Below are 15,606 nucleotides of genomic sequence, written 5' to 3' on the forward strand. Positions count from 1 at the left end.
CTGCATTTTTCATATTGCTGTGATAAGTGCAATTATTCAGATACATGGCAAAGTTACCTCTCTAAACTTCCATAAGATTGGTAACCGTCAGGTTAAATAAAGGAAAGGTTATGAACCATTGAACATTACAGCACAGAAACGGGCCTTTTGGCCCTTCTTGGCTGTGCTGAACCATTTTTCTGCCTAGTCCCACTGACCTGCACCTGGCCCATATCCCTCCATACACCTCTCATTCATGTACCTGTCCAAGTTTTTCTTAAAAGTGAGCCTGCATTCACCAATTGATCTGGCAGCTCGTTTCACACTCTCACCACTCTCTATGTGAAGAAGGCCCTCCTAATGTTCTTTATAAACATTTCCCCCTTCACCTTTAACACATGGCCTGTTTTTTTCTCCCCTGGCCTCAGTGGAAAAAGCCTGCTTGCATTCACTCTATCTATATTCATAATTTTATATACCTCTATCAAATCTCACCTCATTCTTCTACACTCCAGGGAATAAAGTCCTAATCTATTTAACCTTTCTCTGTAACTCAGTTTCTCAAGTCCCAGCAACATCCTTGTAAACCTTCTCTGCACTCTTTCAACCTTATTAATATCCTTCCTGTAATTTGGTGACCAAAATTGCACACAATACTCCAAATTCAGCCTCACCAATGCCTTTTACAGCCTCACCATTACATTCCAAATCTTATACTCAATACTTTGATTTATAAAGGCCAATGTACCAAAAGCTCTCTTTATGACCCTATCTACCTGTGATGCCACTTTTAGGGAATTTTGTATCTGTACTCCCTGATCCTTCTGTTCTATTGCACTCCTCAGTGTCCTACCATTTACCTTGTATGTTCTACTTTGGTTTTTCCTTCCGAAGTGCAATACTTCACACTTGTCTGTATTAAACTGCATCTGCCATTTCCAGCCCATTTTCCCAGCTAGCCCAGATCCCTCTGCAAGCTTTGAAAACCTTCCTCACTGTTCACTACACCCCCAATCTTGGTATCATGAGCAAATTTGCTGATCCAGTTTACCACATTATGAGCCAGAATTTTTTCTCTATTGTAGGAAGGTACTTGCTGAACTGGGAAACAAAGTGAGTGCTTCACAGAGCACCTGATGTCCAAACAATATGGACCACATTACACATACTCTAGTCATATTTTATTGTCCAATAACATGAAAAAACGTTACACCAAAAATTGTTGCAGGATATAATTTCTCTGTATGATACACATAAATATTACATTCAGCAAACACTTACTAAACATACATTAACATATATTTCAAGGACATTGGACAAGATTGTACAAAAATATAACAAGAGTTTGAAGAGATTTGGCTTGTCAACAAATACACTCAAAAACTTCTATAGTTGTACTACAGAAAGCATTTTGACCGGCTGCATCACTGGTATGAAGGGGCTACTACACAGGACTGAAAGAAGCTGCAGAATGTTGTAAATCTAGTCGGCTCTATCTTGGGCACTAGCCTACAAAGTACCCAGGACAACTTTAGGGAGTTTTGTCTCAGAAAGGCAGCGTCCATTATTAAGGACCTCCCGTACCCAGAGCATGCCCTTTTCTCACTGTTACCATCAGGGAGGAGGTACAGGAGCCTGAAGACACACACTCAATAATTCAGGAACAGCTTCTTCCCCTCTGCCATCAGGGAGGAGGTACAGGAGCCTGAAGACACACACTCAATGATTCAGGAACAGCTTCTTCCCCTCTGCCATCAGGGAGGAGGTACAGGAGCCTGAAGACACACACTCAATGATTCAGGAACAGCTTCTTCCCCTCTGCCATCAGGGAGGAGGTACAGGAGCCTGAAGACACACACTCAATGATTCAGGAACAGCTTCTTCCCCTCTGCCATCAGGGAGGAGGTACAGGAGCCTGAAGACACACACTCAGCGATTCAGAAACAGCTTCTTCCCCTCTGACATCAGGGAGGAGGTACAGGAGCCTGAAGACACACACTCAACGATTCAGGAACAGCTTCTTCCCCTCTGCCATCAGGGAGGAGGTACAGGAGCCTGAAGACACACACTCAATGATTCAGGAACAGCTTCTTCCCCTCTACCGTCCAATTTCTGAATGGACATTGTAGCTTTGGTCACTGCCTCACTTTTTTTTAATATATAGTTCTTCTGATTTGGTAAGTTTTTAAAATCTATTCAAAATACATATACTGCAATTATTTATTAATTGTTTTTTTTATTTCATTATTTTTCATTATTCATTATTTATTTCTTCTGCTATATTATGCATTATGTTGAATTGCTAAGTGAATAAATTTCATGTCACATGTCAGTGATAATAAACCTAATTCTGAATCAGAAAAATTAGCAAAAGGCTGAGAAAATCCAAAAGAAATGTATTGAAATAGTAAAAATCAGAATGATGGAAATAACTAATGAGGGTCATTTAGATCCCTAAGAATTTAAAATCAATAGGTACTAAGCTAAAGCAATCTTAAACTCAAAAAAAAAGCATGAGAAATAAAGGAAAGAAAAACACTAGTAAAATAATCTCCAGGTAGATTCAAAAAGATCAGTTACTGGGATAAAGTTCATGATGCACAAACCCTGAATTAAGACAGATAAACTTATTAGAATAAAGCGTTTTTCAAATTGAAAAATGAAACTAAATGAAGTGCAGTGACACATCAGGCCTAAGATTAGTTCATTCTAAAGTGCTGCAACCAGTTATGAATACTTATCATTTTTAAATATATTATACATGCGATGATTCACCATTCTGTGCGATTGTCAATCAGACCCAAAGACTGTGTATTTTACAGTTTTATTGCTGACTTAAATGCCACAATTTAATAAAATTTTTCACTTCTGGCCACTCCTCCAAACATGATAGTCCAGCCTCTCAACCTCTGTGATTAGTAGGTTATCAGACAGCCACTCACAATATGGCGTTATAAATGTTTGGCTCTGATGTCCGTCAATGAAGTGGAAATGTTGGATTGTGAAATACAGGATTGTGAGAAATGAACGTGAGCGGTGCAGAATGTTGGGATTGTGGAGGACTTCCTGGGACAGGAGGACAAAGAGATCATGGAAGCATTGCTGATGCAGTTACTGGGGATGGAAGAAAATATATTTTAAAAGTCCAATTAAATATTTATCTGATGCCAGCAAAAAAATTGCAAATACTTAGCAAGAATAAAATAGTGAATTTTGGAGTCACATTTTGCAATAAAGCGAATGAGCATAAATGGAGCAAAATATTATTATAATAGGAAATGTATTCTACAACTGATTTAGAAAAAGCAAACATAAATGCAAAATGAAGTCCAAATTTAAGTTTAATTATCATTCAACCATACATGAATACCCATGAATATTGCCAGAGATACACTATAGGAAGGCAAATAAAGTTCATATATTAAGGCAAACACATATAAAACGCCTTAAGTCCGTGTCAAGAATGCAAAGAATTGCCAGCTGGAATCATTAATAAATACATAGATGGTTATAATAATATATAGATAGATATATAGGCAGATATAGAGATAGTTATAGATGGATGGATAGGCAGATAATTACATGATTGACTAGATGGTAAAGAGTTTAGATAGAGATATAGCTAGCTGGACAAGTACAGAAAAATAACAGTTGAATACATACATAGATGGACAGGTGGACACATGTAGACAGACAGACAAGCAGACAGGTAAATAGATAGATGGATGGATGGATAGATATCCATCTATATATCTAGGCATCTATCAACTATCTATCCAACCATCTATAAATCTATCTATCTACCTACCTATCTCTAAATACCTATCTATCTCTCTATCCATCCATCCTTCCATCCATCCATCATTCTATCAATAAATCTATCAATCTATTACCTCTCCCTCATTCTATCCAACTATCTATGTATCCATGTATGTTTCTATCCATCAATGTATCTCTCTCAATCTATCAATCCATCTATCTATCCATTAATATAACTATCAATCTACCTTTCAATTTATCCATCAATGCATTTATTGGTCTATCTTCATCTATATCTATAACCATATAACAATCACAGCACGGAAACAGGCCATCTCGGCCCTCCTAGTCCATGCCGAACTCTTAATCTCACCTAGTCCCACCTACCCGTACTCAGCCCATAACCCTCCACTCCTTTCCTGTCCATATACCTATCCAATTTTACCTTAAATGACACAACTGAACTGGCCTCTACTACTTCTACAGGAAGCTCATTCCACACAGCTATCACTCTCTGAGTAAAGAAATACCCCCTCGTGTTTCCCTTAAACTTCTGCCCCCTAACTCTCAAATCATGTCCTCTCGTTTGAATCTCCCCTACTCTCAATGGAAACAGCCTGTTCACGTCAACTCTATCTATCCCTCTCAAAATTTTAAATACCTCAATCAAATCCCCCCTCAACCTTCTACGTTCCAATGAATAGAGACCTAACTTGTTCAACCTTTCTCTGTAACTTAAGTGCTGAAACCCAGGTAACATCCTAGTAAATCGTCTCTGCACTCTCTCTAATTTATTGATATCTTTCCTATAATTGGGTGACCAGAACTGTACACAATCTATCTATCGATCTTTCTATCAATCAATGCATCTATCTACATATCAATATATCTATCCAATTATCTATCTACCTATCTATGTACCAATGTATCTATATTTCTATCTGCTTCTAAATATCTATCTATCTACCCTTCTAATATAAATAGATAGATAGCTAGATACCTAGATGGATCGCTAGGTAGATATAGCTAGACAGGTAAATAGATAGATAGATGAATGAATAGATTGATACTTAGAAAGGTAGATATATATATAGATCAATCAATCTAACAAGATGGAACCTAATTCCTTTTTCTAGTCTGTTCAAGGATTGAGTCTATTAAAATGAATATACTGCCCAGACTATTACATCTCTTTCAGACTCTACCAATAGAGATTAATCAAAATCAATTCAATGAATGGAATAAAATGCTATCAAGGTATATTTGGCAGGGTAAAAGGCTTAGAGTTTGTCTCAAAACTTTGCAATTAGCAAAGGAAAAGGGGGGATGGGGCCTACCTTCTCTTAGAGATTATTATTTTGCAGCACAGTTGAGAGCTGTGATATGTTGATGCAACCCATCATATGACACTCAATGGAAAAACATTGAGGAGTGGGTACTTCCCATCCCCATACAAGCAATTTTGGCTGATAACAACCTGCAAAGGTACATAAATACTATTGATAGCCCATGGGTAAAATTGACTCTTAAAATATGGAAAACTACTATAATAGAATATAATCTAGAGGGAGATATTGCAATTCTTAAATGGTGTGCATATGATTTGGATTTTACAGGGAATAAACTGGATACTAGATTTAAGGACTGGGCAGCTAAAGGAATAACAGTTCTTTAAAAAATAATGAAAGAAGGAACACAGTTCAGTTTTGAAATGTTGTCTTGTAATAGAAAAACAAGACTTTTATCAGTATTTGCAGATGTGACAGTATGTTAATAGGAGGGTTAAAAATGTAACCAAGGCAAGTACATGCTTGATAGAGCTATTTAGAAAAGCATATAATTCAGGTAATGGTAGTAGAATCATTTCAAGCATGTATAAGGGTTTGTCAGATCTTAAAACACATTCGACTTCATACATTAAAACAAAATGGGAGAAGGAAGGAGGGATAATTATATCTGAGGAAGAATGGACAACAATATGGAGGTATCAATGTAAATGTACCAGTTCACAGAAATCCCATTATGATAGTAACCTCCCTGTTTGCTGGAGAAATTGTGGAAATCAAAATGCAAATCGTTACCATATTTTTTGGGACTGCCCTGTTATCAAAGACTATTGGAGGAGGATACACAATGCCCTACAAGACACCTTTCAATGTGAAATACCCTTGGAGAGTAAGACCATATACTTTGGGTATACACCTCAAGCCGGGAAATTATAAGCCAGTAAGTTTGAGATCGTTAGTAGGTAAATTATTGGAAGGAATACTAAGAGATAGGATCTACAAGTATTTGGATAGACAGGGACTTATTAGAAAAAGTCAGCATGGCTTTGTGCGTGGTAGGTCATGTGTAACCAATCTATTAGAGTTTTTCAAGGAAGTTACCAGGAAAGTGGATGAAGGGAAGGCAGTGGATGTTGTATACATGGACTTCAGTAAGGCCTTTGACAAGGTCCTGCATGGGAGGTTAGTTAGGAAGATTTAGTCGCTAGGTATACATGGTGAGGTAGTAAAATGGATTAGACATTGGCTCAATGGAAGAAGCCAGAGAGTGGTAGTGGAGGATTGCTACTCTGAGTGGAGGCCTGTGACTAGTGGTATGCCACAGGGATCAGTGCTGGGTCCATTGTTATTTGTCATCAATATCAATGATCTGGATGATAATGTGGTAAATTGGATCTGCAAATTTGCTGATGATACAAAGATTGGGGGTGTAGAGGACAGTGAAGAAGGTTTTCAAAGCTTGCAGAGGGATCTGGACCAGCTGGAAAAATGGGCTGAAAAATAGCAGATGGAGTTTAATACAGACAAGTGTGAGGTATTGCACTTTGGAAAGTCAAACCATGGTAGAACATACAAGGTAAATGGTAGGGCACTGAGGACTGCAATAGAACAGAGGGATCCGGGAGTACAGATACAAAATTCTCTAAAAGTGGTATCACAGGTAGATAGGGTCATAAAGAGAGCTTTTGGTACATTGGCCTTTATAAATCAAAAGTATTGAGTAAAATAGTTGGAATGTAATGGTGAGGTTATATAAGACATTGGTGAGGCTGAATTTGGAGTATTGTGTGCAGTTTTGGTCACTTAATTACAGGAAGGATATTAATAAGGTTGAAAGGGTGCAGAGAGGGTTTACAAGGATGTTGCTGGGACTTTAGAAACTGGGTTACAGAGAAAGGTTGAATAAGTTAGGGCTTTATTCCCTGGAGCGTAGGAGAATGAGGGGTGATTTGATAGAGGTGTATAAAATTATGATGGGTATAGATAGAGTGAATGCAAAAAGACTTTTCAACTGAGGCTAGGGGAGAAAAAAAAGAGGTCATGGGTTAAAGGTGAAGGGGAAAAGTTTAAAGGGAACATTGCTTCTTCACACAGAGAGTGGTGGGAGTGTGGAATGAGCTGCCAGATGAAGTGGTGAATGCAGGTTCACTTTTGACATTTAAGAAAAACTTGGACAGGTTCATGGATGAGAGGGGTTTGGAGGGATATGGGCCAGGCGCTGGTCAGTGGGACTAGGCAGAAAAATGGTTCAGCACAGCCAAGAAGGGCCAAAAGGCCTGTTTCTGTGCTGTAATGTTCTGTGGTTCTATTGGTTGAAAAGATATAGATATTTAATGAACATACTGCTGGTGGTTGGAAAAAAGACTCTTACTAGGAAATGGTTATATTAGGAGAGCTCAACTTTAAATGTATGGATGGAAATTACAATGGACATTTACAAAATGGAGAAGATAACAGTATCTGTTAATCATAAGTTGGAACAATTTGATTCAAACTGGGAAAAATGGTTTAACTACATAATGCCTCATAGGCCTGATTTTATTCTCACAGATCAATGAATCTGTTGTAAAAAAAAGATCACTTCCTTTCACTTGTTCTTTCTTTCCTCTATTTTCTATAAGTGTATACCTCAGATAAATATTATGTGGAGATCTGTGGCAAATATCACTATATGATATATATGTACAATGTCTGAAATACATCTTAAGGAAATGTTTGTTTGATGATGAATTAATATAAAAAATAAATTACAAAACAAACCCTACAGCACAATAAAGGCCCTTTGTGCTACAAAGCTCTGCTGAACATGTCCTTACCTTAGAAATTACTTTGGGTTACCCATAAGCCTCTAGTTTTCAAAGCTCCATGTACCTATCCAGGAGGCTCTTATGGTATCTCCGTCACCGACAGCCCATTCCAAACACTCACCACTCTCTGCATACTTCCAAGCACCTTAAGACTCTGCCCAATCATGCTAGCCATTTCAGCCCTGGGAAAAAGCCTCTGACCATTAACATGATCAATGCCTCTCATCATCTTATACACCTCTATCAGGTCACCTCTCATCCTCCGTCGCTCCAAGGAGAAAAGGCCAAGTTCACTCAACCTATTCTCATAAGGCATGCTCCCCAATCCAGGCAACATCCTTGTAACTCTCCTCTGCACCCTTTCTATGGTTTCCACATCCTTCCTGTAGTGAGGTGACCAGAACTGAGCACAATACTCCAAGTGGAATCGGACCAGGATCCTATATAACTGCAACATTACCTCTCGGCTCCTAAATTCAATTCCACGATTGATGAAGGACGAAGCACCGTATGCTTTCTTAACCACAGATTCAACTTGCGCAGCAGCTTTGAGTAAATAAATGACCTCTTCTCATTATTCCTATCAGGGAGGAGGTAACAATGCCTTAAGACACACAGTCAATGCACTAGGAACAGCTTCCTTCCCTCTGCCATTATATTTTTGAAGAGTCTAGGAATCCATGAATACTACCTCATTATTCCTACTTTGCATTATTTATTTATCCATTTCTTATTGTACATTTTAGTTTTTAATGTTTTACACTGTACTGATCTCACAAAACAAATGTCACTACACTAAACAAATGATTATAAACTTTATTATAATTCTGATTTATTTTGTCCACAGTAAAAATTGAAGAAAAATTATTTAAAAATCTCTTCCTTTGGTTGCATACTCAGTCTTGTTGATTTTCTCATATATTTTTTCTGTTATCTTAACTGCAATCCTACATATCTTGTAATCAGCACTAGTTCCTGCCCTTATATGCCATGCATGCCTCCCTCTTTTTCTTAATGACAATTTAATACTTATTGTCAATCGATGTTTTGTAAACCCATCACCCTTGTCCTTTACCTTAACAGGAAGATAACTGAATTCTTGACATCACAACTTAAAGGTCCTCTCAACTGGCATTAAAAATAGAAGGTTAAAGCAAAACTATCATTTAACAAATGTTTTCTAATCACAGGATTTATATAGGTGAACTCAGAATTTATTTGATGTCTAATAGTGAATACAGTTTTTCAAACCAACATTAAGATTAGTTAACACACACAAAGGCAGCATTTACGAAAAGAGTACAGTCGACATTTTGGCTGAGTCCCTTTGGCAGTACTGGAGAAAAAAAGCTGAGGAGTTAAAAAAAGGTGGGGGAGGGGAGACAGAAATACTCTAAGTGACAAGTGAAATGGAGGAGGAGGGGTGAAGAGCTGGGAAGTTGATTATTATAAGAGATACAGGGCTGGAGAATGGGAGTCTGACAGGAGTGGACAGAAGGCAGGTTGGAGGCTACCCAAATGGAATATAAGGTGTTGTTCCTCCACGTAAGTATGGCTTCATTATGACAAACCTCATTAAGGAGGCCACAGGTAGACATATTGGAATGGGAATGAGAAGTGGAATTAAAACGGATAGCCACTGGGAGATCCCACTTTTTCTGCTGGGTGGAGCATAGGTTCTCAGCAAAGCCCTCCCAATCTACATTGGGCCTCACCAATTTACAGGAGGCCACGCCGGGAGCACTGGATGCAGTAGATGACCCCAATAGACTCACAGTTGAAGTGTCACCTCACCTGAAAGACTGTTTGGGGCCCTGAATGATGGTAAGGGAGAAAGTTCAGCATTTTTTTTGGATTAAACATTAGTCCATCATTTTTACTGACTGTTTGGAATGCACAATGTACATAAAAGTCTGAGCAATACTGAAATCAGGAGGCAGACCTCCATCTTTGTGCATCTCCACATGTTTAATCATGAGATTCAAAGTGGGACAGTATCTCTGGCAAACTGTGCAGCAATACATGAGGGCACCAGAATGAGTCTTTAGATGGTTTTTTACAGTTGATCGCCCTCTGAAGAACTTGTGGCACAGCTTGCATTCATAGGGCTTCTCTCCTGAGTGAATTCGTAGGTGATACTGAAACTCACTAGAATGGGAAAACCTCTTCCTACAAAACTCACATTCATACCAGTTCCCTTTGGAAATGATCTTGCCATGGTTTAAAGCAAGGGTGAAAGGAGTCTTTTGCTCTAGATCACGTCCATGTCCATCACTAGTGGATTCATCTGAGGGTGATGTTGTTAAGGTTTTTTTGAGCCATTGGTGTTGAACATGATGACCCTTTGGGCTGTCTGAGCTGTACCCCTTGTGAATCTTCAGATGGTTTTGATAAGAGGCTTCTAATCGAAACTTTCTGCTGCACAAATTACATTTAAATAAATACTCCACACTCTGGTGCGAGGCCAAATGTTGATCTAGAACTGTTCGATCCACAAAGCTATTACCACATACTGAACAGGAAAAAATAGATATATTCATATGAGACAATACATGCCACATTAGGCTACAAACAGATCTCGATGGTTGCTCACACACACAACAAGAAAGACTTTTCATGTCAAGGTGAGAAAGGATGTGCTCTTTCACAGCAAGGTAGTTTTTAGCCATGGCCTTTCCACAGACTGCACAGAAAAGTTCTGCTGGAGAGCTCCCAAAATTGGGTTCAGGTGGTGGCATGGAGTTGAGGTGGACAATAACATTACTATCATATGGTTTTGCTTTTCTGTGTCCAGCCACTTGCCACTGCGTTACAAACTTCATTTCACACATATCACACGAGAAGAGGAAGATTCCAATGTGAGATAAAACATGGATGATTCGAGAACTTCTATCCGTGAACTTTGCCCCACACACTTTGCACAGCCCCTCCTTCGCATCAATGTGGAGTTTACCATGTTGTCGAATCAAACCTATGTTAGCCGGTAACTCCTTTCCACATACCTGGCATGGCATGCTCTTTCCGTCAATATTGCTGTCCTTAATACAGACAAGACTGTCATCTTCACTGTCATCTGTGAGCTCTATTATTTCTTCAGAAGGACCTCTATTCTCCTGCTGCACATCAAAATTAAGGTCATCAGGTTCAATACCTTCAAACTGCACACACTCCATTTTCTTCATTGAATGATCTTGGAGGTCGACATTGTTTTCAGCACTAGATTCACCACCACTCAATAAATTGGTTTCATAATATTCATTATTTTCTATCCCAAACAGTTCACAAGGGCGTTTATTTGAGTTTAATGAAACACTATCAGTAGATGTGGACTGGCTGTATTCCATCATGTTATCAACAGTTTTTGTTGACTGTTGGTATGAACTATTTTGACTGGCAAGGCTTCTTTCTCCACTTCTGAAACTCTGTCCCACTTCAATTTGCACGATATAATCTTTATCATGACAAAACTGTGACCCTGTTGTCCTCAAGTATCCCCCACGGGGATTTTGTTCATTTGAGGTCCCAGTGAGAAGTGCATACTCTTCGGTTGACTGTTCTGTCACTTTGCTGGTATCAGTTTTCTCCAGGTCAGGGAATGTACAGTAACAGGCCTTCAGGAGATCATGCATTCCCAGCTTCTCTGCCATCTCATAGATTACACCAACGTTGATGAGATCTGTGAAAAGCTCTGCTGTGTAGATAAAATTCAAGATCTTTTCAAAATTTGCTGGTGTAATAAAGTCTACCACATAGGTTCTTACAGAGTTAACTTCTGAATTCAGAAAGAGGTTCTGGAAATAATTGGCGGCACATGCCAACACTGACTTATGTGCTGAAAACATTCTGTTGCCGACCACAATGATTACATCACACATGATTTCGGAGAGCCTAAACTTATTGAGTTCCTTAAGAAGATTATTTGGGTGGTCACCGCTGTGTAACTTAATTCTCATACCCATTCTTTCAAGTGTTTCTGAAAACTTCCACTAATGTAATCTGCTTCAACAGTGAGTGACTTCATATATTTCCTTGCAATATAATTTGAATAAACACTGCAAACAAAAACAGTTATGTTAATTAAAAGATACAATAATTATAACATGTTAACCTGTTTCATTGAGCAGTACAACATAGAAACAGACCATGTCCATACTAACCTTTATGTTCTTCTACATCAATCCCATCTGCTTCTATTAGCACCATACCTTTCTATGCCTTGCCTATATAAATGTCTAAATATCTCTTAAATGTAATAGTTCTAAGTGATTTTCCTTAAAAATATTTTCCATGGAACTTTACCTAGAAAATGGGATATTCTTGGATCAATATGGTTAGAAACATTAAATTATGCTATTGGAAATGGAACCCCGTGGAGTCACCATCCAATCTCCTTGATAAATGCCGACCTCAAGATACTTTCCAAAGTCCTAGCCAATAGACTCGAGACAGTGGTTGGGAAAAATCAGATCAAATGGGTTTTATAAGGGGATGTCTCGCATCTATTAATATTCGCTGGCTCTTACACATAAAATCCTGCCTGCCTGTGGTCTATGTATGTATGTATGCAGTGTATGCTAATCCCTCAGCCCGTGTATGTGTGGGAGGAGGTTTCTCAGTGACATTTGACATAGGACGGGGCACACGACAAGAGGACCTTTTGTCTTCTTTAATTTTTACTATATCTATTGAACCGCTTGCACATTTAATTAGAAACTGTCCTCAGATTTCCCCTGTAACGATTTCTTTCATGATTAAAAGTTAATCTGTCAAAATCAGCACTGATGCTGATTAAAACAGATAAATGTCAGGTGCCTCTCCCTCCCCAGATTAAGGTTACAAAAGAGGTCTTCTGCTTCAATATTAAAGTTAATACTTCCCTATAGTCTGTGGCTAAAACAAATCAATTTTGAAAAAAATAGATATTAATAGATAGACACCCGCCAGCATCAGTCCCAGCCCATATTATCGGTCATTAAAATGAACATCTTACCCCACATTAATTTTATCAGCTCAATGATCCCATTTGTGCCTCCAGCAGGATATTGGATTCCTTACTATGATGCTTTGTTTGGAACGGTAAATGACCCAATATAAAGTGGTCAGCTCTACAATTCAAAAAATCGGATGGGGAATTGGCGTGTCCAAATTTTAAACTGTATCACTGGGCATTTGTACTAAAAATTCTTAGCAACTGGATGGAGGAGGATAAAATTTCATCATGGAAAAATATAGAACAAGAGCTAAAAAGGTTGAAGGACTTTCTCCTTATAGGTATGTCTACCAAAATATGTGATTTGTATTAAGATCCAATTTTAACCCATATGCTATAAGTGTTTAGGGCAGCAGAAAAATTCTGAAAATTTAAAAGCCTATGGTGCAAATGATCTCCATTATAGTACAATAATCATTTTCTATCGGGGGGTGGGGGAACCATTCACTAACAGAACTTGGGAGATTAAAGGTATTACTGCTCTTTAAGATATTAATGGCGCAAGTATTATCCTTAGCTTTCAAGAACTGGTATCTCGATATAATATTGATAAACACTGTCTTTTCTATTTTAAGAGTAAGATCAGCTTGTAAAGCCGATGTGGTTCCCTGGGGGTCAGATTTAAAGGATCATCCTGTTTTAAGTTGGATACATAGGGATATGTCTGAATTGGGACAAGACTTAGACTAGGATGCGAATTGAGATAATGCTGCCAGAGTTTCGAAAAAACACTTGGAATTTTGTCATAGAGCATATCTAACACCGAGAATTAGACATCAAATGGGACTGGTTCCTGACCCATATTGCTCATTTTCCCCCCACAGAACCATTGGCTCTTTTATACATGTTGTATAGGAATGTTCAGGGGTTTTTGGTTTGTGGGGAAAGGCTATCAGTACTCTTACAGAACTAACAGGGGTATAATTAAAGAAGAATGTAGTCCAGCATTGGAAACCTCCTCATGATATTTCAAGTACTCACTGGCTTCAGAGCTTTTTGGACATTTCCTACCTGGAATTATCATCAGCAAGAGTAAATGATGCACAACCAAACACAATCTTAATGTGGACAAATTTGATATCTAACTTAAAAGATTTTCTGTTAAAATAGGAAGGCTCTGTCTGTGTATGCACTACTAGTCATTTGGTTGGTGGAGGGGAGAGGGGTGGAAAGGGGGTAAAGGATGAGGGATAGAGGGGGATGGCGATGAGGGTTGAGGAGTGGCTGGGTTAAACAGTCAAAATGTAATTAGCAACTGGTTGCATTGAATGTAATTTGTTGGTGTTGCAATAAAAATTAGAGATAGAAACAAATTTCTATGTAAATACACTTACCTTCAAATTTCATTAATTCCTCCCACTCACCTTAAATCCACATGATCTTGGGGAAAAAGATACCAGCTGTATGCCCTATCTATTTCTCATAATGATATAAACTTTTGGAGGTCTCTCCTCAGCATCCTTCACTCTAGGGAAAATAGTCTCACCCGGTCTCATCCCTCTTCATAAGTAAAATCCTCCAATCCAAGCAACATCCTGGTGAATCTCCTCTGTACTCTCTTAGGCACAACAAAAACTGCACTACCCAAAGTTTTGTAAACTCTCAATTTTGTCATTATCCAGAGCAAATATCACATTATTTACTATTGATGTCATATATTAATTCATATTGCTAATATATGTAAAAACAAGAGTGCCAAATCTGATTACTAGACACTAAAATTGAGAATTCCACCATCAATGCAATTTAACCACCTTAGTAGTTTTTGTTAAAATCCATACAGCAAATCTACCTCATTCTCAAAAGACTCAATTAAATTTGTGAAATATAGTATTCCCTACAAAGCCATGCTATCTACAATTAAACCTTTGTCTTTCCAAAGTTCTAACAGCAAACTCTGGTCTTCACAGAATTTTCTGTATTAATATTCCAAGCACTTTCCATTAGTAAACTATTGGTGTATCGGGATCAAAACGTAAAAGTTTATTGTAATTTAAATCTGAAACAAAAAAGGCAATAATTATATATCTCATATATTTATAATTATTTTGAATAAATATATTTTTCACATTTGTTGTATGTGTGTATATATATAAAACCATTTGCTGATCAGGGAGTAAGTAAAATTTATTTAAATCTTTCATTTGTGCTAGAGAAGGGAAGTTGCTAAAAATTCGAAAAGTAGTATCAAATAAGATAGTTAAACAGATCTGAGAAGTCACGAGGAAGCCACATGACAAAAGGCAAAGTAAATGTTATTGACAAAATAGAGGGATTTTGAGGGATCCAATTAAGAGATTAAATTGAAATCAACTGTATTTGTACCTAAATAAGAAGTCACTCTGCGTAGCTTCAAAGTACAGCTCCCACCCTCCAACCCCTTCCCAACAGACAGCCAACGTCTGAGCCCTAGATTCGGTGCCGGGATGAGAGTACCAGGGAAAGATATACTAAGGGATGATCCGAGGCAAAGCACAAACAAAGGCCAGAGCTCTCAGTCAGACATCTTGTCATATGCCAGCGCAGCGGCCGGAGGAGCCCAGCCGCTGCTCTTCCAGCTCTGCCATAATGGGCTTTCTTCCAACTTACCAGACGTTTAGCACCGGTTATAATCATTAATCGTTAAAAGCAATAGCCTTTTAAAGTACGTGGTAAGAGAACGCCATCTGAAGCAAAATCCCACTTTGCTGCAGCAGCGGTCCGCTTAGTGCCGCCCTAGCGACCGGGAGATCTCTTCAGTATGAGTGTATTATTACACCCAGGGATAAAGGAAGTGTAAATAGAA

At 38.3% G+C, this 15,606-nt stretch overlaps 1 protein-coding gene across 1 annotated transcript; it reads right to left on the reverse strand.

Annotated features, from left to right (window-relative positions):
* Nucleotides 1–9,037: 9,037 nt before the first annotated feature.
* On the reverse strand, nucleotides 9,038–15,573 carry LOC132385999 (zinc finger and BTB domain-containing protein 39-like). Its single transcript, XM_059958236.1, has one exon. The coding sequence runs from the start codon at nucleotides 11,788–11,790 to the stop codon at nucleotides 9,694–9,696; it is 2,097 nt and encodes a 698-aa protein (XP_059814219.1). The 5' UTR covers nucleotides 11,791–15,573; the 3' UTR covers nucleotides 9,038–9,693.
* Nucleotides 15,574–15,606: the final 33 nt, after the last annotated feature.

Source organism: Hypanus sabinus (assembly GCF_030144855.1).
Source record: "Hypanus sabinus isolate sHypSab1 chromosome Y unlocalized genomic scaffold, sHypSab1.hap1 SUPER_Y_unloc_1, whole genome shotgun sequence".
Taxonomy (NCBI): Eukaryota; Metazoa; Chordata; class Chondrichthyes; order Myliobatiformes; family Dasyatidae; genus Hypanus; species Hypanus sabinus.

Excerpts from the sequence above, each read along its gene's own strand:
- LOC132385999 (XM_059958236.1), bottom strand. The coding sequence starts at position 11,790 with ATGGGTATGAGAATTAAGTTACACAGCGGTGACCACCCAAATAATCTT.